The sequence below is a fragment of the Rhinopithecus roxellana genome, chromosome 1, assembly GCF_007565055.1.
Source record: "Rhinopithecus roxellana isolate Shanxi Qingling chromosome 1, ASM756505v1, whole genome shotgun sequence".
NCBI lineage: Eukaryota > Metazoa > Chordata > Mammalia > Primates > Cercopithecidae > Rhinopithecus > Rhinopithecus roxellana.
In genome coordinates, this window is record NC_044549.1 from 44366004 (window position 1) to 44390075 (window position 24072).

The 24072-nt window shown below is 50.8% G+C and overlaps 1 protein-coding gene across 1 annotated transcript in view; it reads right to left on the reverse strand.

The window, feature by feature from the left end:
* Positions 1–23734, reverse strand: part of ADCY5 (adenylate cyclase 5) — a 166349-nt gene extending 142615 nt beyond the window's left edge. Inside the window, exon 1 of the mRNA XM_030942126.1 lies at positions 22462–23734. Coding sequence (XP_030797986.1) covers positions 22462–23598 — 1137 coding nt within the window. The 5' untranslated portion in view covers positions 23599–23734. The remainder of the gene's footprint in view (positions 1–22461) is intronic.
* Positions 23735–24072: the final 338 nt, after the last annotated feature.

A 24072-nucleotide genomic window follows, 5' to 3' on the forward strand; every position in this document is an offset into this window, starting at 1 on the left:
GTCCACAGGTCCAACCAGCCAGAGGAATGTTCTGGACATCATTACAACCTCACACCCCAGGCATGGGTCCTGCCTCACCTAGACACTCACTCGGGGGAAGGGGATTGGGCTCATTGTCTCTATTATCTCCAGCCCTCGCCATATCCCTCAGGTGTCACATTTGATGTCTCAGGCCTGTGCCATGCATGGCCTTCTCTGCAACAGGCCTCACAGGCCCACAGCTCTCTCAGCACTGAGGCCTCTGGTGGTCTGTGGGTGGTATCATCGTGCTCCACTGCATGCGTGCATGTGTTGATGAAGTTACAGAAGGAAGAACATCTGGAAGAAGCAGCTATATGGCTTTCCTCTCTGTCCCAGTGGCCCCAGCCCTTTCAAAACCATCCGCAGCTTATTTACCAGATCCTCTACAGCAGTCCCCAGAAGGGATGCTGGTCACAGGGCTGACCTCGCCACAGCCTCCCTCAGCTGCAGCCACCCCCAGATTCAGGAGGATCCCAGCCCACCCCCCAGTTCACACCACTCACCCCAGGGAGCTCTGGCCCCAGGTCACAAGCTGGTCTCAGTCAGGTTCTGGGGGCAGCCTGGCTCCTGGAAGGTCTGTGCTGGTCACTTGGTGGCCAACAGCCAGAATAAGGACAGGGCCAGGGGAGGGTAAAAACCATGATCCAGGACCTAGCTCTTCTTCCACTTCTTTTTGGAGGTAGTGCAGTTTTCTTCTCGCCTGTTTACTGCCATCCAAACATACAGGCAGTCCAGAGAAACACAAGCTCTTCTGGAATGTGTGGGAATTTAAAAGTACAAACCATCCACATGTGGGACAGACCCCGGGTCATTTACTGAGGGCTTTGTACAGTCCCTGTGCTAAGTGCTCTGCCTATATCATCACACGTAATGCTCCACGCAACCCTCTGGGGAGCAGGCATCATGATATCCCATTTCATGGAGGAGAGCACTAGGGCCCAGAAAGGCCAGGGCGCTTGCCAAGGAGAAACACCCTGCAGCATGGGGTGGACAGCAGTGAACAGGATGAAGTTCCTACATGTAGGAGCTGACATTCTTTTTTTTTTTTCTCTTTTCTTCCTTTTTTTTTTTTTTTTCAGAGTCTTGCCCTGTCGCCCAGGCTGGAGTGCAGTGGCGTGACCTTGGCTCATTGCAACCGCCCCCTCCCGGGTTCCAGTAATTCCCCTGCCTCAGCCTCCTGAGTAGCTGGGACTACAGGAGTGCGCCACCAAGGCAGTCTACTTTTTTTATTTTTAGTAGAGACAGGGTTTCACCATATTGGTGCAGACTGGTCTCAAACTCCTAGGAGACCTCAGGTGATCTGCCTGTTTCGGCCTCCCAAAGTCCTGGGATTACAGGCATGAGCCACCGTGCCCGGCCAGAGCTGACACTCTAAAGAGGCTATGGAGGGAAGGAGGGCAAGGAATAAACAGAAGAGTTAAGTATATACTTTGTCAGGCAGCCCCGAGAAAGGAAGCTATGTGGAGGTTGGCACAAGGAGCCTGTAGGAGTGCCAGGAGCTCTGCTGGGGCTTGGGGTGCCCTAGACACCAGGGTCCAAGGAAGGAGGTCCTCAGAGGCACCCAGTGGGGGCTGGCAAGAGTGGGGGCTCCCAGGTTCCAGAGGGAGGAGAAGCTAGGAGGTTGACTCTTCGGGTGCTTAACACCTGGATGAAGGCAGAGCCCTGAGAATTTGAAGGAAGGAGGCTGATATGGGATATTTCAAGCCCAGGAAAAGGAGGAAGGCCTTTGGGATCCATCCAAGTCCCCTGGGGAAGAGGTGAGATCTGGTTCCCCAGAGGCTGGAGAAGATCTCCTGATTGGGGGACATGAGGGACACGTTTTAGCGCCATTGGTAACCAAGGTAGGAAGACACTAATCGGCAGATGCCCAGGGGCTCCCTGTGGCCCTAGCCCTCCAGCTCCCTCAGTGGGCCTCTTCCAGCCTCCCTGGACAAGGGCAGCAGCTACCACACCCATCGCTGGCCTCCAGGCTCTCCCTCTGTAGACCACCTCCATGCCCTAACACTAGAGCCACCTTTCTAACTAATCACAGGTGGGACCATATCTACTTACTCTTCTGCACACAGCTTTCTAGAAATCTCCTTTCCCTCCAAGAAACCCAAATGTATTGGTGCGGACATCTATACACTTCCCAACCCAGTCCCACTTCCCAGCCAGCCTCGCCTTTACCACCATATTCCTTGGCCACTCTCCCTGGCCCCTGGTTTAGTTTCTGGCCTCCATGCCTTCGCTCCTGCTGTTCTCTGTGTGAAGGCTGCCCTTTCCCATGTCTCTGCACATGGAAACCCCTATTCATTCTCTAAGCTAGCTCAGAGAACATCTTTTTTGGGAAGTCTCCTAGGACCCTCCACTGGACTTGGGAGGTGGTGATGTACAAGAGACCAGACCCCGGCCAGGCGCGGTGGCTCACGCCTGTAATCCCAGCACTTTGGGAGGCCGAGACGGGCGGATCACGAGGTCAGGAGATCAAGACCATCCTGGCTAACACAGTGAAACCCCATCTCTACTAAAAATACATTTTAAAAAATGATCTGGGCGCGGTGGCGGGCGCCTGTAGTCCCAGCTACACGGGAGGCTGAGGCAGGAGAATGGTGTGAACCCAGGAAGCAGAGCTTGCAGTGAGCGGAGATCACGCCACTGCACTCCAGCCTGGGCGGCACAGCAAGATTCCGTCTCAAAAAAAAAAAAAAAGAAAAGAAAAGAAAAGAGAGACCAGACCCCAGAGCCAGGCTGCCCAGTTCCTTGTGTGAGCTTGGACAAGTTACTTAACCTGCCATACTCAATGTCCTCATCTACTAGATGTGGGTGACAGTATCAGTGCTTACTTCACAGGCCTACTGTGAAGATTAACGGAGTTAACAGAAGTACTTAGAATGCAGCTTGACACAGGTGACAATATTTACAGGTTTGCTCTTGAGGACAGGTCTGTGGCTGGTTCGGTGCCACACATGGTAGATACTTGGTTTCTCGGTGCCTAACACATGGTAGATATTTGTTAAATAATTCAGTTCAACAATCATTTAACACCAGCACCTAGGCAAAGAGAGAACTGATAATAATAAAAATAAAGTCAAGTTGGGATGATGAGGAGTTTTGTTCAGAGGCATGCTTGGTTCAAGCAGATGGAGGGACAGTGACTAGGAGGATCAATAGACAGGGACCCATGTCTGAGGTCGAGTCTAGAAAGAAATATTTGGGAACCATGCACCACCTGGCCTTGTGACTATCTGCTTCTCCAGGTTTGTAGTACTTTCGTCCCCACAGCACTCCCTGTCCCTGGAGTACAGTCCCTTCTTATTTGAACAAGGGCACCCTTTACGGCACACACAGACAGGACCTTCAGGAACCGTCTGATCTTGCTGTACAGACAAGGAAACTGAGGCAGGGGTGGATGTCTTCTTGCCAGGATTTTTGTGCCGGCAGTCATGCACTGTAGTGTAACAATCGGTGTCCCTGCAGTCACCTGAAAATCCCTTTGTCTGCCTCCTCTCTCTGGCTGTTGACATATGTTCTGCTACCAGGCTACTTCCTAGCTCCTGCTCTCTGGATTAGAGTGTCTCCATCTCCTGGCTCCCTTGCTTCCTCCAAAGCCTCCTCTAGCTCTGTCTTCTGAGAATCACCAGGCATAGGCTCAGCAGGAAGTTCCCCTCCACTCTCAATGTAACCACCATATTGTGCCCTTCCTGAGCCCACCTCCTGGTGCAGTGAACATAGAAACTTCTGTCTCTCAGAGGGGCCTGGCACTCCCCATCACTTCAGGGAAAGGAGAGCCTGATAACTTCAATCTGTTCTCCCCCTGGGAAGAGCACTGGATGGTAGAACTGCATCCTCAGGGCACATGCCACTAATTTGGGGGGGGGGTGGGTGCCTATTTGGGATACAGATTCCTGGGCTCTACTCCAGACTCACTGGATCAGACTCTCTTGACAAGGGGCCCAGGAATCAAATTTTTAAACAGAGTTCCTGGGGAATTCTTGCATACCCACGTTTGTGAGCTATTGGAGTAGTGGTTCAGAGTGCGAGCACTGGAGCCCCATCATATCACTTTTTAACTGTGCAACCTTAAGCAAGTCACTTAGCTTCTCTGAACCTCAATTTCCTTATCCACAAAAGGTTCTCATCTGAAGAAAAATAAAAAGACAATACCTACCTAATGGGAGATTATGAGGATCAAATGAGCTACTAAGCCGTGACTGACACTCTGCACATCATAAATGGTAGGGACTGGCAATATTTGTATTGCCTATTATTTTTAGGCTGGGCATCTCCTAAAAGTAGATTTCTATCAGACTGAACATTCTGCAAAGGCAGGGACAAAGCCTCCCGTTTCCTCTCCATGCCCAGAGCCCTAGGGGCTCATTAGGAAAGTGCACAGGCTGCTGCATGGAAAAGAAAGAGCTGCTGTTCCCAAAGACTGCTAGATGCCATGGTCCACCCCACACCTGGCTGGCTGTTAGGATACTTCCAAATCCAGAGGGGACCCCAGAGAAAAGGAGGATCCCCCCCAACCCTGCCCCAGTGAGTATCTGTGCTCAGCCCCCTCATCTGAGACCACAAAGCCTGCCTCTCCTCAGAGCAGAAGGCAAAGTAAGTTCCCTCATCTCAGGAGCACGCCCCACCCACCCCCACCTGCCAATCACGCAGCATCCTGAAGGCTTCTTCACTGAGGCGGCCTGGAGTTCACAGAAACACAGAGGCTGCCACATTCACAAGTGACAGAGCAACAGAATGATAGCGACAGAGCGAGGTACCTTCCTCTAAAACCACCTGATGGCCCATCCTCAAGAGGGCAGGGGACAGGCGTGGTCGGGGAACAGCAGATGGGAGAGTAAGGGCTGCACATGCACCATCAGAGTGGCATATCCCACCTGTGTGGCCGGCCCAGACTTCTCAGCTTCTGAAAAACCCAAGACTCTGAGCAACTGCACTCTGCTGGGGAAGAGGCTGCCCCACCTCATACCCACGTTCAACCCCAGCTGTTCCTCCCCAGCTCACCTGCCCCAGTGGCTGCCCTGGGGGTGGGGTGTGGAGACCCAGCAGGAATGTCAGCGGGAGCAGCTCGGCCTGGGTAGGGAGTGAATACCGGCCTCAGCCCTTCTCCCACCTCTCAACAAAGCGTGCAGGTCAGCATCTCCTCCATTCCCCTATGCCCTCAGCACAGCCTCCCACATCTGCCCACGGCAAACACATAGAGACCCTCTTCCTGCTCCACAAAGGAACCTAGAGGAGACCCAGGGAACACAGGATGAGCATTCCATATCTTTCAGTTCCCTTAAGAGAAATTAGACCTGTTCCTTAAGTCCCAGACTGAGGGTGACTTCCAGAAGACACAGAGGGAAAGCAAAGAGCAAAAAGACTGTGGGGAATACAGGCCGGACTCAGCCTTACAGATCTGGACTCACAGGGACAGGCCTCACCTAGACACCATCGCATCCTCCGATGTGGCTCCCCACCACCCCACAAGCTCGCCTGGCTCCCGGACACCCCAGGATGGAAGCAGAGGCTGACACCACTTCAGACCCAGCAGTTCCTCACAGCACTGCCTGCCAGTGAAATCACCCTGAGGCCTCGGAGGAGGACCGAAATCAGCCCCACAGGCGTCAGGTGGGAAAGAAGCAAAGGCAGCAACACCCCACACAGGGAAGATGTCAGATGGTGACTAACGGGCTTTTCTAGGCCATTGTCACCAATGCTGGAGAAATATTCCACTTTAAAAATAAGCGTAAAGCAAAATCCAAAATTAACTCTCCCCAGATAACCCCTTTCCAAAGAAAGACCACATCACAATCCACATGTGGTCATTCGTGGAGGATTTAACCTGAGGACATCTCCCTGTCCTGGCTAGGGACGTTCCCAGACCCCAGGTCCCAGCCCCACAGCTGGTGCCTACCAACTTTTTCAGTCCTCAGACAGACCCCAGCTTCATCTGCTTCTCTGTTCTCCCAGAGCCCGGACTTGCAGCAGAAGGGTCCTTGCCCTTCTTGCCGTGATCTAAAGGTGCTAGAAATTAACTGACCACACAGTGGACATGAAGGAAATCCTCTGAGGGTACAAGCCCCATCCTTTCCTCACCCTGCACATCACCCTTCTTTACTTTCCTCGTCTTGGCCACATATGCTAATAACAAACGCGTATGGGGAGTTGCCAGCTATATAATTCCATGCTTCTCATGAGCTACAGAGGTGAAGAAAAAGTACTAGTGCTGGACAAACACTGCTATCTACCTGTTGAGTAACCTGGAACAAATTCATTCATCCAGCCAGCAGCTATTTATTGAGCATCTACTACAGACACTTCTAGTTTACAGTGGAGTCAAAGAGAGACTCACAAAGACTAAAGAACACTGCTGAGGGTTTTAAGGCCACAGGTGTTTATACAATTTCTCCCTAATCAAAAGTGAAATATCATATCCTCCCTACTCAGGAGGTTGGGGCAGGAGGATCACTTGAGCCCAGGAGCTCAACACTGTAATGCACCATGATCATACCTGTGAATAGCCCTGTACTCCAGCCTGGACAACAGAGCCAAGGCTCTCTCAAAAGAAAAGAAAAGAAAAAAAAAAAAACGAGGAGGAAAGAGCTAATAGAGTTAATATTTGATGAATCAATAGGCATTTGTTTGTAGCTAACAAGCCTTCAGGAATGTTCAGTGAGGTTTGCTGCTCTGCTAAGATGGTCAGTTTATCAGCCATGTGTAACAGTCATTTCCCAAAACATTCTTGCAGTTATTACAGCATTGCACTAAGCCATTTATCCAGCCACATTTGGGGTTAATTGCTGGTGATAAGAGCAACATAAATATACTAAGCCACAGCCTTGCCTGACAAGGTTTTTATACCAACCACCAACCAAGTTTTCTTCCCCTCTTACACACCTGCAATCATTTTTAGTGGCCATCACTCCTACTGAATCACCACAATAAACCCTTTAGATATAAACAACTTGCCTTTCAATACAGCCATAAATCAGACTCGGTGTCATCACATGACCCCTCCACTGATGAGGGAGGCTCAGGGCAGTAGTTCTCAATCCTGGTGCACATCAGAATTACCCAGAGCGTTACAAAATGCTGATGCCCAGCCACTGCCAATGTGCCTGGGCACCAGGATTAGGTGAAAGCTCCTTGATATGCCTTTACTTCCCACACCTTAAGCTCTGATGGACTCCTTGGGGTTAACCCACCCAGAAAGCCTAAGTCTCAGCCCTGGGCATTCAAGGTGAAAAATTGAGGCTGACACATGCACTGTAATACATGGCAATAAACTACAAGGAAGTTGAAAAGGCACTGCAGGAACTGCTATTTCCTGGGACTGCTTTGAAAAGAATGAACAATCCTCTTTGGAATTTGTGTACTGATCCACACTCATATTTATTGTCCTTCAATATGCCCAGGAACTTGCCTCTTGTCAAGTCTTTGAGGTCCTCCCGCATCTTAACAGCTGCAAAGAGAGAAGTGGGGAGGAGGCAGCAGGCAGGAAAAGACACCAGAAGAAAGATTCGAGAAGGAACCGGGTAGAGGGAGAGAAAAATGGGGCAACACAGCCCCTTCCGACATGGCCTGACAGTACAGTGGGGGATCCCAGAAAGGGAGAGGAGAGGAAAACCAGTGTTTTCTATTTTTTGTTTTACTTATTTTTATTATTTTTATTTATTTTTTAATAAGGCAAGGTCTTGCTCTGTGACCAGGCTGGAGTGCAGTGGCGCGATCACAGCCCACTACAGCTTCGACCACCTGGGCTCCAGTGTTCCCCTTGCCTCAGCCTCCTAATTGGACCACGGGTACATGCCACCATGCCTGGCTAATTTTTTCATTTTGTTTGGAAACAGGGACTTGCTATGTAGCCCAGGCTGGTCTTTAACTCCTGACCTCAAGTAATCTTCCTACCTCTGCCTCCCAAAGTGCTGGGATTATAGGTGTGAGCCACTGTACCCAGCTGAAAACCAGTGTTTTCTAAGGCAGAGCCCAGGCACAAGGAAGAGAAGCAGGGCTCTGGTAGAGGAGATGCCAGCCCAAGGAAGAAGCACCCAGAGGGACCCCTTCCTGCCAATGTCAGAACTCCTGTGGAACCTGAGAATGGGTAACTACCTGCCTTCTTCCCACAGTGCTGGGCAAGTAGGGATCTAAAAGTCAATAACATTCAGCAAATATTTGGGGATTGAAACAGACAAGATCCCTGCCCTCAGACAGCCAACAGTCCAGTGGAAAGACACATAAACAAACCTACTGAGAAAAATTACAAACCAGCATAAGTGCTACAGAGAAAAAGAAGGGGATGTTTCTAATTTAGATTCACAGAGTCAGATGCCACAAAGGCAGGCAGGGCCCCAGAGGAGTGCAAGCCCACACTGCTCACCCAGGGTTCAGCTCAGGCCCCTGTCCCTCTGCAGCCTGCTGAGGTGCCAGAGCCAAGACACTTCCAAGCTGGCATCACCTACAGGGAGCTAGTCAAGGGGGCAGATGGATTCCTTCCACTTAGCATGGTGAAATGCTTACAGGAAAGGGATTTGGCCAGAGGAAGACTGGGGACTAGGGCACATTAAGTGAACAAACAAACAGCCTTCCCACCCCCAAAAGAAAATGTGAAAATATAATCTCAAAGATCTACTTAGCAAATGAGTTTCATTTTCCTTTAGTTTTCTTAAGAAGAGTGACAGGAACAGAAGTGAATCTGAAGCACAGCTAAAGGATGCTGGGGTATCTCTTAGGGTATTGATGGTGCTGGGGAACTGGGCTTTAGAGACACCCCAGAAACGCTCTAGTAAGCACTAAGCTTCGTATCTACTGAATGCTACTCAACAGAGAGACCCCGGGTCCGACTTGCAGGGCTGTACCAAGAGGTGATCCTGATGGGTCCCCAGCAGGCTCCTCCCTTTCCTCCCCATCCCACTTATGCCACCAGAAGACGGGCTGTGAGGCAGCCTCACCCCAGAGGTGAGCAGTCGTAACATCACTTCTGATACCTCTTCTGGGTCTCAGTCCCTACTCAATCATCCATAAAACCACTCAGGAGCTCTTCATAGGTAAACAGTTGATCCCAGCTGCCCCCTAAACAAACACTTCAGCACAGCACCAATGACAGCTCAGGAAATGACAATCCATTTAATGCCCATCTGAACCAGACACCATGGGGAAAGGAAGGCCGTCACAAATAAAAAGCCACGCATTCCGAAACCAAACTGAGACAACTGTCTGAGAGCAGCTGGGCCCTCCACACAGCTTCTGAAAGCACCACAGGGAGGACCTAGCACTGCCCTACCTCTGAAAAGAGCACTGGGTTTGGAGTCAGAGATCTGAATTTGTACAGCAACTCCAAAGTTAACTAACTAGCAATGTAACCTGAATGGGGTCAGTTCACCTCTTTGAGCCTCTTATTTACTCCTCTCCAAAACCACATCAGCATCATACGTCTGTAACCCGCCTCACAGCTTACAGAGTGCCCTCACCTGCATTAAGTTGGGGCACCCAGGAACAGATCCAGTCAATCAGGAATCTATCACCCCCAGTGTATACAGGAGAGAAAAAGGACTGAAAAGAAGTTAGGGCAGGGCCAGGTGCAGTGGCTCACGCCTGTAATTCCAGCACTTTGGGAGGCCGAGGCGGGCGGATCACGAGGTCAGGAGATTGAGACCATCCTGGCTAACACGGTGAAACCCTGTCTTTACCAAAAACACAAAAAATTAGCTGGGTGTGGTGGTGGGCGCCTGTAGTCCCAGCTACTTGGGAGGCTGAGGCAGGAGAATGGCGTGAACCTGGGAGGCGGAGCTTGCAGTGAGCCTAAATAGCTCCATGTACTCCAGCCTGGGAGATAAACTCTGTCTCACAAAAAAAAAAAAAAAAAGAGGTTAGGGCCACTCCGCCAGGATTACACAGTCAGGGCTGTTGTCTTCTGGGCCTCCAGGCCCCAAAGCCAATGGTTATCTTGTTTTAACACATCACCTGTTAGAGCTGCCATGAGAAGCAAACGAGATCACACATAAACAAGTCCTGTCATCTAAAAAATGCTAATTAAATATAACAGTATTTGAGCCTTTTGGCTGGTATTTGAGCCACTGTCTAGTCCAGGTCTCAACCCTAGGAATGCCCAAGCCTCATCCCGAGAGTTAAATATAAATAATCTGGTGTGGGCCTTGTTAAGGTATCGTTTTAAAACTCCCCAGGGAATTCAAAGGTGCACCCAGGATAAGAAATCTCTGGTCTATAGCCCTACGTTCCCTTTCCTCGCTCCACTACCCATACAACCACCCTAACCCTAAATCTAACAGACCATGTAGGATGACACAGGGACCCTCAAAAGGACCTGGGCCTAGCACTCCCGCTAATATGTGACAATCCCCTCTCTGGCAAGGGCCATGTTTCACTCCTTTGGGTATATGCCACGCACAGTAAGAGCTTAGTAAGTGAGCACTGAGGCTGGGCGCAGTGGTTCACACCTGTAATCCCAGGACTTTGGGAGGCCAGGGCAGGCAGACTGATTGAGTCTAGGAGTTCAAGATCAGCCTGGGCAACATAGTAAGACTCCATCTCTATAAAAAATACAAAAATTAGCTGGGCCTGGTGGCACATGCCTGTAGTCCTAGCTACTTGGGAGGCTGAGATGGAAGAATCACCTGAGGAGGTCAAGGCTGCAAAGAGCCGTGATTGCACCACTGCAGTCCAGCCTGAGCAACAGGGCAAGACCTGTCTCAAAAAAATAAATAAATATGTAAGGGAGCACTGAATTGAACTCAGCTGAGCTTTAGATGCTTGAGCACGGTGGTCTGGGCTGGTTTCGTTGGAGTAGTAGTGCCAAAATTAGAGAAATGCTGGAGAGACTGCCTCCACAGACGAGGTCCCTGCAGACTCCAGTAGAAGAAGATTTAACCAATGACTTGAGTCCTCCACTGACCGAGAGATGTCACAGCCTCTCCAGGAAGCTGGCAGACCCTTTAGTCAGCACTTAACTTCTTTCAGAACCTGCATGAAATGCCCCAAATCAAGAGTCCTTGTTTCTCATACTCAGAAAACCCTTTTTTTAAGACCACAAGTTCTGCTGCCACCTTACAACAGCAGCTTAGGAACCTGAAGACAGGTCAGAGTATAAATGAAAAAGGGCCCAGAAAGCCACACATTTTTAAGAAGTAAAAATTCAGCTGGGCGCGGTGGCTCACACCTATAATCTCAGCACTTTGGGAGGCCAATGCAGGTGGACAGATTGAGCTCAGGAGTTCAAGACCAGCCCGGGCAACCTGGCAAGATTTTTTATTTTATATTTTTCTGAGATGGAGTCTTGCTCTGTTGCCTGGGCTGGAGTGTAGTGGTGCAATCTCAGTTCACTGCAACCTCTGCCTCCTGGGTTCAAGCGATTCTCCTGCCTCAGCCTCCCAAGTAGCTGGGGCTACAGGTACGTGCCACCACACTCGGCTAATTTTTTGTATTTTTAGTAGAGACGGGGTTTCACTGTGTTAGCCAGGATGGTCTTGATCTCCTGACCTTGTGATATGCCCGCCTCAGCCTCCCAAAGTGTTGGCATTACAGGCATGAGCCACCATACCTGGCCAAGACCCCATTTTTATTAAAAAAAAAATTGCCAAAAATGGCTGGGCATAGTGTTGTGCACCTGTAGTCCCAGCTACTTGGGAGGCTGAGGTGGGAGGATTGCTTGAGCCCCAGAAGCAGAGGTTGCAATAAGCCAAGATCACACCACTATACTCTAGCCTGCGCAACAGAGTAAGATCTTGTCTCAAAGCAAAAATTTAAAAACAGTAATTTGTCTTTTTAAAAAACTGTCTTTTGGCTGGGCATGGTGGCTCATGCCTGTAATCCCAACACTTTGGGAGGCCAAGGCGGGCAGATGACCTGAGGTCAGGAGTTCAAGACCAGCCTGGCCTTGAACATGGCAAAACTCCTTCTCTACTAAAAATAAAAAAATTAGCCAGCCATGGTGGGGCATGCCTGTAGTCCCAGCTACTTGGGAGGTTGAAGCAGGAGAATTGCTTGAACTCAGGAGGCAGAGGTTGCAGTGAGCCAAGATCATGCCATTGCACTCTAGCCTGGGTGACAGAGCGAGACTCCATCTCAATAATAATAATAATAATAATAATAATAAATTTAAAAATAAAGTAAAAACTGTCTTTTAAATTTCATATCATTCCTCAAGTCCAGCAATCAATCAGCTGTTGATAAGCACATGCTATCAAATGGAAGAGAGAGGCCCAAGACAGGGCCAGGGATCCAACTCTGCCATGGAGGTCTGCACTTCATGCATTTTCGTTCTTAGTAAGCAGCCTCCCCACCCCGCTGGTGTTCAAGTCAGACCCGGGTTAGGATGCAGGCTTCTCCACTTTCTGTTTGGATTCCCCTAGGAAAAAGCCCCTGAGACAAGGATTTGAATACAAGTGACTTTTCTGGGAGGTGAGCCTGGGAAACATTAGGAGGGGAGGAGGGGAGTGGAGAAACGAGAAAGGAAGGAAAGAAAGCCCCCAAAAAGAAGAGTGTTATCAAAAGCCTGTAACCACTGTGAGCCATTAGAGATTAATCCTTCTAGAGAGTTCTAGGAGACAATGCAGAACACCAGCCTCAGAATAAGATTCCCCCAACCCCGAGGTCAAACGAGCTGGGGCGTTCGTCTACCAGTGCCAAACAGCCATTGGTTGAATGCTGCTCTCGAGGTAACTCCCTGGCACTTCTGACCTACCCTATCCGCAGGCCCCAAGGTTTAAGGCCAGCGAAAGCGCTCAGGTGCTAGGAGCTGGAAGTCTGGCTGGTATGAGTGAAAGTTACATGCCCAGGGGATATGGGCAGGGTGCTGAACCATCTGTTACAACTTTGCTGTGTGACCTTGGGGAAGTTACTTACCTTCTTTTATCCCAGTTTCTGCAGTGGTGTAGAATTTAAAAAATGGGGATACAAAATGTCTTCCTCATAAGGATGACATGAAGATTAGATGAGGTCATGCATGGAAGGGATTAGCCCAGTGCCAGGTTTGCAGTAAAGACTCAATATAGGCTATAGGTTAACATCAATATGCTTTATGAGCTTCCTCCTTTTGGAGAGTAGGGATGGGAAAGAAACATTTGGGGAAGGCTGATCTGGAATGGTCCAACACTACTTCCCCATGGGCAGCCACGCACTCAGTGCCTTGTGAAGAAAAAGTTCCAGAAAGACATTCAAGGGACCCCAAGGCCACCAAGGGTCATTGTGCAGACCCAACCTGTTCTGATGTCTAACAACAGCAGAAAACTCCTCAAAGAAACTGATGCAAAATAAAGGAGGCATTCCCCTGGTCCCTGCCAGCCCCCTCAGCTTATTTTATAAAGGATTTCTGACCCAGATGGAGAATGAGACTTGAAAGCAGGCAGCAGGCCAATGCAGTCTAAGCAATCTCCTTCCTGAGGGAGGAAAGCCACCAAAAAAAAAACCCCATCTAGATGCCTTCGGGTAGGCCTGGCCCAGAGGCAAGGGGCTAGATCTTGAGAAACTTTAAGGCTCCTCCCAGCCCTTGAAGAAGCGCGTCCTCAAGTTTGTCCTAACAAACACTAATGCCCTCCCCACAATAGGTTCCTTCGGAAAACGGTGCTGGAGTCAAATGTATTTGAAAAAGGCTTCATGCCATATCCCCCTCTTGGTAAATTCTTATACCCATTACATATTAAAAGCTTTAATGTCCAAGAATTCTGTTTAACCCAATATTTCCTAAATTTATTTGACACAGAACCGTATGTGTGTAAAACAGTCCCCCTCTAACCTCAGTTTTGCTTTCCGCGGTTTCAGTTACCCACGGTCTGAAAATATTCACTGGAAAATTCCAAAAATAAGTAATTTCTAACTTTTAAACTGTGCATCATTCTGAGTAGTGTGATGAAACCTCCCTGTCCTGCTTCATCCTGCCCAGGACATGAATATCCCTTTGTCCAGCAGATCCACGCTGTGCGTGTTACCTACCCCCACCCTATAGCTGGCTCAGTTATCAGATCAACTGTCACAGTACTGCAGTGCTTAAGGAATCCTTGTTTTACTTAATAATGTCCTCAAAGTGCAGGCATAGTGATGCTGGCAGTTTGAATATGCCAAAGAGAAGCTCTAAAGCACTTTCTTCCTTTCTTTTTTATTTTTTTGAGACAGGATCTCTCACTTTGCCACCCAGACTGGAGTACAGTGGCATTATCACAGTTCACTGCAGCCTTGACCTCCCAGGCTCAAGAGATCCTTCCAACTCATCCTCCCAGATACCTAGGACTATAGGTGCGTTCCACCACACCTGACTAACCTTTTTAAAAAAATTTTTGTAGAGACGGGGTCTCACTGTGTTGCCCAAGCTGGTCTCAAACTCCTGGACTTAAGCAGTCCTCCCACCTCAGTCCCCCAAAGTGCTGAGATTACGGGCATGAGCCACTTTGCCTGGTCCCACTGTGCTCAGACCCTAAAGTGCTTTCTTTAAGGAAAATGTAAAAGTTATCAATAAGGAAAGAAAAAAATCATATGCTGAGATTGCTAAGATCTATGGTAAGAACGAATCTTCCATCTGAAACTGTGAACAGTATATCGTCAAAACTGTTCTATTTTATTATTAATTATTGCTAATCTCTTACTATGACTAACTTATAAACTTTATCACAAGTATAGATATACAGGAGAAGAACATAGTGTTATATAGCGTTTGGTACCATCCATGATTTTAGGCATCCACTGGGGGTCTTGGGTTGTACCCCCCTCGGATAAGGAGGGACTACTCTATGTGAGACATCTACGAACAGCCCTCCAAGGGGCACATTTAGTGGGAGAGCCTGGGCTGAAGGCGGTCCTCAGAGCCACAACCCATCATCTTTGCAACCCCACGGCCTAGCACAGTGCCTAGTGTAAGGCAGACACCTAATAAATGATTATTATCTGAACAAATAGGGAGAAGGCTGAAAGAACGACTTAATGATGGTTTTCAAATCTGTGAAGTGATATAGTATCAGCAGTGCCAGGCAACAGCTCTCTGTTTCTAAGAAGGCACACATTTTAAATTGCAGCAGGAGGGATTTTGGAAGCCCTGCTCAGAGTTTAGGATTACAACCCACCAAAATAGGCTTCCAAGCCGAGCTGCGTCGCTTCCTTCTGTGGAGGTGTTGGTCTAGCACTTCGGCAGAGCTTAGAGTCTGCGTGCAGACGTCCACCCACCCCACCACCCATTCATTCATTAGCCTGTTCATTCAAACCCTCACTGAGCACCTACTGTGTGCTGAGCACTGATGGAGGTGAGGCACTGGGTCCCTCAGGATTCCCTCCAAAACCCAAGTGGGACCACAGTGAGTTCTGTGATAGGGCCCAGGGAGCCCTGAAGGGGAAGGGAGAGGGGACCATGAAAGTGTGAGGTCAGGAGGCCACAAGCCCAGATGCAGCAGCTCATAACCCGACCAGAGCAAGAGGTAGTGGGCAGGGAGAGGGGGCCTATTACAGTTTCACACTGACACATGAGGCTGGCCTAAAGAATAAAGCCTCTACTGTCTCCCTGTGCTTGTTTGTCTAACCTACCCCACCCTTTCTCTTGTGACCATATCTCATTGTTCCCAGAGAACAGCCCTGCCCCCACTTCCAAGTCCCTCCCGTCCTCATACTCACAGTTCCAATCTTCTCTTCCTTTCTTTAAGGCACACTCCCCTTAGAAGAAGATAGGAATTCTTCCCTATCTCCTGTCTTGTTCCTCCACCCCCTGACTTCCTCATTCTCCACACTCTATACCATCCCTTCTGGATCTGGGATGTCCTCAGTGGTTTTCATATCCACTCACCAGACAAATGAATGAATAAACCAGAAGTCAAACTTAGGCCCATCTTTCTACTAACCTTCCCCTCAAAAGGTGAGCCACAGATTGTTTTGCCTCAAAAAGGAAGGGGGGACTGGGGCGAGGGGGCAAGAGAGAGTCCATGGCTGCGCATCCCTCTCATCCTGTTTTACCACCACCACTATGACCCAATCGCCTTCCAGATCTACATCTGTGCACCAGTGCACACTCACCAGCCCCACCTGGATGCCTCCCAACAAGTCTGCATGTATGCACTCATTGTGCTTCTTTTAAACAGGGGCTAAGATGGGCATGATAAGAGGACACCCTGGAGGACTTTAGGAGGTCTTGACACTCTATTGCAAGACACTGACCCACAGAATTCCAGGCTTAGGTGTAACCTGAGCAGTCTTCTTGGCCAATGATCCCAAACCTAAGAGCTGGTCACCAAAATCACCCAGGGAGCTTTGAAAACCAGCTCCAAGTTGTTTTAAATAGAGATCCATTCCTGGGCCCCACCCTAGACCTTCGCAAGTTGTACCTTCCCAGTGGGGCCTGTGAGTCTGCATTCTTCAAAAACTTCCCAGGTGATTATTAGAAACCAAGGTTAGGAATCAATGATGCAGTCAGTGACCCATCCAAACTTTCAACAAGCAGTCAATTTCCTCAGTAACAAGCCAAGGAGGTGGCCATCTAGCCTCCACTTGAACACCTCCACTGACGGAGAGCTGGCTACCAAAGAGGCACCTGATTTGGCTGCCACAACCCCAATGGCTAGAAAGGTGTCATCTACCTCGAGCTGAGACCTGTCTACTACTTCCACCCATCTGCCACAAGCCTACGCTTGGGAGCAACAGAAAATAATTTAGTCCCTCTTCTAATATCTGAAAACAGGGATCCCAGCAATAACACCTTGCCCTTCGCGTTAGGTTTTCTTACCTGATATGGTCTGCTTTTCTCCCAGCTAAATATCCTCCATTCTCTCAAATGCTCTCTCAGAAGTTTCCCCTCCCCTCACAAAACCGGTCACTCTCCTTTGAAGTCTAGAATCGGAGGCCATTGTATTTCAGACCAGGCCTCAATCCTCCGATGAACTGGATAAGGCTATAAACCTAACCAAGATCCTGTGGGCCTTTTCTAACAGCCATTCCAAAATGCGGGCTCACATTAAGCTCACTGTCCGCTAACTAGAAACCCCCAGACTTTCTTCACAATGCTGTAAAAGGAGATCTTCCCTGTCCTACATTTGGATATTGCCTTAAGGAGGAAAAAAAAAAAAAAGGAAAAAAAAGCAGGGCTTTCCAATTTTGCAATTTTGTGTTTGGGAGAAAAATGAATGCTGATCCTGCCTTCCATGAGCCAACTACCCTCATCTGATAAGCATGGATGAGAGAAGGATGCTAGGGCCTCACTTATGTAACTATACCCAAGGGACTTACGGGCACCATCATGTTGAAGCCCACAGAGCAAACTTTTCATTCTCAATGCAGGTTACACTCCTGGGAAACACATGACAGGTTGCACCCACCACCAAGATAAAATGAACTGAAGTAGCAGGCAGGCAGCCATGGACAGGAGGCACTCAGCAAGAGGTTGTGCCATCACTGGAGGTTCCCTCCTCAGGTCCCTGTTTGGTGAGGACCAAGATGGCAGTTCCATTCACACCTCTTGCGGGAAAGGAGGCCTGGCCCGAGCATGGGCCACCATCCTTCGCCAGAGCTTGAATGCACAGGAGAGTTCCTGTCCAAGCTTTGTACACTGATTTTGAAACTCTCTGTGAGGCTGATGGGGTTTAACGCATCATCCATGTCCTCGTTAAAGACAAACATGAACGCACTGTTCTGTGCTCCCACAGCACATAGACCTCACACTCCTGTTGCAGATGAACATTGAGATTGAATTATTAACAGTGTACATTCCCGCAAATACAGCAGCTGCGCACTGTGCCCCTCCGCTGAGTCTCCGCCATTCCTGAAGTTTTCCCTCAGGGATCAAGGCACTCTAGGGATCTAGAAGATGACCCCCACCCCAGCCACTTCTGCTCCCCGCAAATATCCCCTCCTAGCTTCTGGGAGAAAGAAGCGATCTAATAAACAATCAATAAATATAATCAGCAAATACAGTCAGCCTTGAGGTAAGAGAAGCAGACCCTCCTCCACTCCAAACCCAAAGCCAACCCCCAACCCCAGCTTGCTGCTGCGCTGGGGTTAAGCCTGCTGCTGAAGTTCACTGCCATCAAATTTCTCCTATCCAGAAATGCAGATGATAGGGGAAGTAATCGGTGGCAGACAATACCCGGGCCTGTGGGTGAAAGTGTCTTTCTCCACTCTACCCAGCGTCTCACATTGGGCAGTCAAAGTGATCCACCAGACAGGCCTCTGGGCCAAGTTCCAGAGCAAGGTGGCAGCTCTTCAGCAGTGCTTACTGGGCTGGGCTGCTAAGCAGGTGGGTAGCAGGAAAGGTTCTTGAAAAAGAAGAGAGGGACTCCATGGAGTCAGAAGAGCCCCAGGTACTTCCCTGGGGAGCCAGAGGTCAAGGTCTGAAGAACCATCAAGACCCAGGACCAGAAAAGCAAATGGCCAGGGGAAGCCAACTACCAGCCAAGAATAAATAGGACAGGCTGCCATGATCTCCTTTCAAAGTTAACACAAAGACTTCCCAGGCCCACGTCCACCACCTGGGTCAGCCTCATACCAGATAGACAGATGTGCACATGCTCACATACACACATGCACCCCTGAACAGCCACAGCCTCGATTCTTGGTCCATATCCCTACCCCCAACCCTCACTTGCCTCCTCGCTACAGACACACGTGCTCACAGTCACAGAATTTCACCCACACAGCGCCTGTGCCTTTCTGATCACTGGAACAACTGGTGACAGTTGTAGGTTCAAACAGGCACAAAAGAAGAAATGCAGGAAATCACTGAGTGCCTCTGCAAGGGGTAGGGGAAAGTGCCTAAGAAGCTGAGAAAAGACAGGGTGGAGTGGGAGATGGGCTGTCCCACACTGCAGGGAAAACCCCTAGCGGCTCCCCCAAGCTCATGGGGATCCACGTGGGGTCAGAATCTTCTCCTCAGAAACCATGTCAGGCAGGTTGAACGTGGATGCATAATAATAATATCACATATTTGAACAGGACTCTCCACTTTTCAAAGAGCTCTTCCATCCATTATCACCTAGAGTCACGCCAGACCGTAGAGCTGCTCATCTCCTGGAGTGCAAATGACCACCCCGCCCCCACAGGACACAACGATGCCTTCTCCAAAATAATCGTTAATAGCTAAGCATATGTAATAGTTGTGTGAGCATGCTTGTTTTTGTGTGAGTGCGTGCAGAAGCTTTATGTAGCAGAGTGGGATACAGTCAAACAAAAATGAGGTTGCCATGGCAACAGGCTCCGGCATCATTGCAGCCTATTAACACAAGTGAGGAATGTGTTTGGCAGATGCTCCAGTGTTATTTATGGTATGGGTGTAGCAGAGGGACTTCTAACAGGCAAAGGAGGAGAAAAAAAACAACCCCGTGACGTTCCTACTATACCCCAGCGAGGAGACAGGAGACAACAGTGAGACAAGAGCACAGAAGAGGCTGAGAGGCCTCGAATGGGGAGAGAGAGATGGGAAAGCAGAGCCTGCAGGAAGGCAGCAGAGAGGCGAGGTGGGCAGACAGTAATAGGAATCAGAGGGAGAGGGAAGAGAAAGGAAGTCAGAGAAGAAAGGAACAGGCAGAGAGAGAGAAGGAGCCGAGGGGGAGGGTGACAAACACTAGGGACAGAGCCAGAGGGACAGAGAAGGGAAGAAACACCATCCTACCAAGAGGGGCTGTGGCACCTTGTGTCCTGTTCCTCCCTTGAGTCAAAACCATCAGGAGCCACTGGTTAAGAAACCAAATGCTTCTCCTAATTGGAGCCAAGGGCAGAGCCCCACACATAAGAGATGCTGAAGAAGAATAAAATACACAGGTCAGATAATGATGTTGAGGACCTGAGCAAACGGGGAGGGGTCCAGCCTTGCAAGAGGAACAGTGAAGAAATGCCAGTCCAGTTTACTGAGGGCCTACTATGTGCCCAAGCCACCAAATGGAGAATTCCCAAAGCCCCAACATAGGAACTGCTCATTGCCACCCATTTCCCTGGACATGTGTCTCATCAAAGAAAAGAACAAGGCATCTAATCCAAACCACTCTCACATGCCTGCTGCTCTGGAGTAACCTGAGGCAGAGGTTAATGCTGGACTTCCCCCACCAGCCAGCAGGGTTTGCTCAAGAAAGACAAATTTTATATGAAACATAATCAAAAGGGTAAATCAAATACAAACAAAAAAAGATACAGTTTTCTCTGAAGCCAAATAGAGGAAATGTTTGCATTCCCTTGTCTTGAACCACTCATAACAAGCTCTGCACCACTCAGAGCAGATCATATAAAGTAAGTGTAAATCCACCCAAAATCCTACAGCCTTGCAAAGGTCTAAAGACCAAAATGGGTAAAAGAAGAACGGGGTAGGAGCCAGTGGAGGTGGGGAGAGAAGGGAGAGGGATTTGCCTAAGGAACCAGAAGGGGAAGTCAGTCAGACAGACACTCTGTTGCTGCAATGGTATTTTCATGCTAGGGTGGAATTGGGGTCCCCCAGGTTCAGCACCCCTTTCCTGGGATCTGACTCCAGTCTCCCTCAGGATAAACCATACCTATAGCTGTAAACAGACCTTGTGTCCCAGGTTTGGTTCACAAAATACCCTGAATTACCCTGAAAATCTCCACATGGATGACATGCCCCTTCCTCTACAGAAAAGCTACATCCACCCAAGTCAGGAGCAGTCCCCAAAGATACAACAACCACCTGAAAGCATGAGTCCTTGGGTCAAAAGAGTTGGGGCTTTTATAAGCACTGACAGTGGTAGTAACTTTTAAACAACCACCTCTCAAAAGCCTTCTTCAAAGCTGGTCTCTAAATATTTTTTTTTCTTCTGATCTCAGATCAGAAAAAAACTTTTAACTTAGCATCAACAGCCCCACCTACTCCACTCACTGGACCCCAACTATATTGGCAAACAGTTATTAAATTCCTACTAAGTACTCTGCACTGTGCTAGGTAAGGGTGAGAGAATGGAGGAGGAAAAACACATATACCTTGGGATTTGTGCATCCATGGAGGTTACACTGGACAGACAGCAAGACCAGTGGACACTGGAGAATGAATAAGTGCTCCACTCTGTGCCTCTGACTCTATTGTTAATCATGCAGAAGACCAAGAGGCCAGTGTGGCTGGAATGTAAGGAGAAGGTTCCTTGTAGGGGTACGGCTTGGGGCATAGAATGTCAGAAGTGGAAGGGACATAAACAATCCTCTCATTCTCTAGAAAAGGTAGCAAAGGCCCAGAGAGCTTGTGTGTCCCCTCCCTCCCAGTCACAGAGCACCTTGCAGGTTCAGCTAGAGCCCAGAGCCCTGAAACCCACAACAGTGCTATTCCCTATGGGAGAATACTGTGTCCAGTAAGCCAGGGGGCACAGGAAAGCAACTCAAGAAAGATGCGGTACTCAAGAGGATAAAAGTCTAAGGGAAGGTACTAGAAGAGAGGACATGAAGGAAAGCAATGACAATGGAAAACCCTTAAGAGGTTCTATTCGAGAAAGCAGACACCAGTGGGGGGATGTGTGCACTGGAGTCCAAGGTGAAGAGACTTGCCTGTAGCAAGGGCCCAGTGGACTCTCACAGTGAAGCAGCATGCAAACAAGCAGGTTCAGAAGCAATCATGGATGAGGACCAGGAAACCAGACTACAGGACACTAAAGGGAGACGTGGTATGGATGTTAGGGGGCTCCTCTCACCCTGAGGTCAGGATGGCCAACATGCCCCTCTCCCAGAAGCCTTTAAGAGAGTCGCCAGTTAACCAGGCAAAAGTTGTATTTCTTCCTGAACCTACAGTTCTAGGCTCAGCCAACAAATCCCAGCAGGGATAAAATGTCCCTACCACAAGCAATGACCAGGGGCATCCACTTGAAGGGGTCATGATGTTCAACAACAACTTTCTGCTCAGGCCGGAAGGGGAATTGCCACCACACACATCTCAGAGGTTCCTTCCCACTTTAGCTAAGGGCAGCTTTTTGGCTTGGGGCACTTTGCTAACTGAAACAAACTTGTCAGTCCTCCTGCAAGTTCAGGGATATCTCCAGCTACCAAATCCCCAGACTTAGACAGGTGGCAGGCTCATGCTATCTCCTCCTTACCACTGAGCAAGGGGTGCAGGGTGTCCCCTCACCAACCCTCTATCCAGGTCTGGATTAACAAAGCAGCAGTGGCACTCAGGAGGGGGTGGCTGCTAGAGGGTCCAGCCAGTTTTGTTAGGGGCCTTTTGTACATAAGAACAGAAGCTCAGGAAGAGATGGGAAACACTCCTTATAATTTTCTCCTCCAACCTTCCTTCCTCACTGCATTCCCACAGTAATGGCTACAGTTCAGTACACGTTATCTAAGGGGCAAGGAACACTGCAAACGACACAAGGGCAGTCTTTCTGTAAACGAAGCCGCTGCGGCTCAGAGCGGGGTAAGAAGCTCCCAAACAGCCTACATGGCCAAGCCCTGTCTCTCTGGCTCTTTTCACCATTCGAAAGGGTGAGGGTGGGATCCCTTTCTTTAGAGTCAAGCTGAGGCCTGCCCGCCCTGCAATCCAGCCCCGGTGGCCAGGTGGGCCCCTACCTGCTTGAGCAGGAACTGGTCCTGGGCGTTGGTGCGCAGGGCGATGACCAGGTGGAGGGCGGACAGGAGCACCCCGCTGAGCACCGCGGCCCGCATGCGCACGGGCAGCAGCGTGTAGATGGTGTAGATGAAGAACACGGTCCACCAGATGCCCTCAGAGGCGCTGCGCGGCTGCGGCAGCAGCAGGCCCACCACCTGGACGGCCAGCACCACGGCGATGAGCGCATAGCAGGCCAGGCCCATGTGGTCCTGGTGGAAGGCGGCGCGGTTGCAGAGCACAGCCATGATGAGGATGACGCCCACGGCGGCCGCCAGCACGGCCAGGTAGGGCAGCTGGAGCGGGGGCCGCGCCGCGTGGAAGGCCAACATGACCAGGCACACAAGCACCAGCACGGCCATGAGCATGGTGAGGCTGCTCTGGTTCAGGCGGAAGAAGTAGCGCTGGTACAGCCGCTCCAGTTTGTCCGACGGGAACTTCTTGGAGCGGAATATCTGCAGCAACGCCAGGCAGCAGGCGCCCAGGGACAGCACCGCGCCGGGCCCCACGCCCGAGCGCGAGTCTGCCGAGCTACCGCCATCCCCGGACTCCTCGCCGCCCTCGACGGCGCCGGCCTCCAGCTCATCGGCCGCGCGCCCTTTGCCCCGCCGCTCCTCCAGGCCCACCTCCACCGAGCGAGGGCGCACCTCCGTCCCGCCCGCCGAGGCAGCCGCCGCCGCCGAGCCGCCGCCGCCGCCCGCAGGGGGCGCCCGGGTGCTGCCCCCGCCGGCCGCGCCCCGCCGTTGCCGGCGGCTGCCGCGACCGCAGTCGTCGCCGCCGCGCTCCTGCCAGGCAGACTTGGAGCGGAAGCTGAAGCCGAAGCCCCCGGCCAGGGGATCGTCGCCGCTCAGCGGAGGATCGTCGTCGTCGTCGCTGCGCCAGCGGCTGGCCAGGCGCTGCTGCTGCTGCTGCGGGGTCACCGCCCCCCCGGGTTTCTTGGTGGAGCCGCGGGCAGAACCCCCGGGGGCATGGGGGTAGCCATTCGCGCGGGAATCGGCCTCGCCCCACGCCGAGCGGTGTTCGGGGCCTCCCCGGGGCGCCGGCGCCGCAGTCTTCTGCGCCGCGTAGCCCGGGGGGCTCACGCTTTTGGAGCTGGACATCCCCCTCTCGGCCTCGTCGTCTCCTTCCTCCTCCCCCGGAAGCCGGGCCGGGGGTCTCCAAGGGGAGGGCGGACGGCCGAGCAGGGGGACCAGGCTAGGGTCACACGTCGAGGGCGGCCCGGGGCCCTGCGCCGCAGCGGGGCATCTTGGCACCCCCGTCCTGAGCGAAGGAGGAGGGCACAGCCCCGAGGTGAGAAGTAGCTGAGGATCCTCGTCAGAAGTCCCAGGTCCGAGATGGAGTTGCCTCCGAGGAGGGGTCGCGGGGACTGGTCGGGCTGCTGCTGCGCCGCACGTGGAGAGACGTCCGGGATCCTGGCTCGCGTCGAGCTCGACGAGGGCCGGAGTTGCGGACGAGGCGGGACGGAGCGGTGTCCTTGCGGGCGGTGCCTCCCCGGACCGGCAGTGCCCGGGCGCGGCGCTCGCAGATTCCGCCTAAGCGGAGCCCAGCTGCTCTCGGGGCTCGGCGGTGGCGAG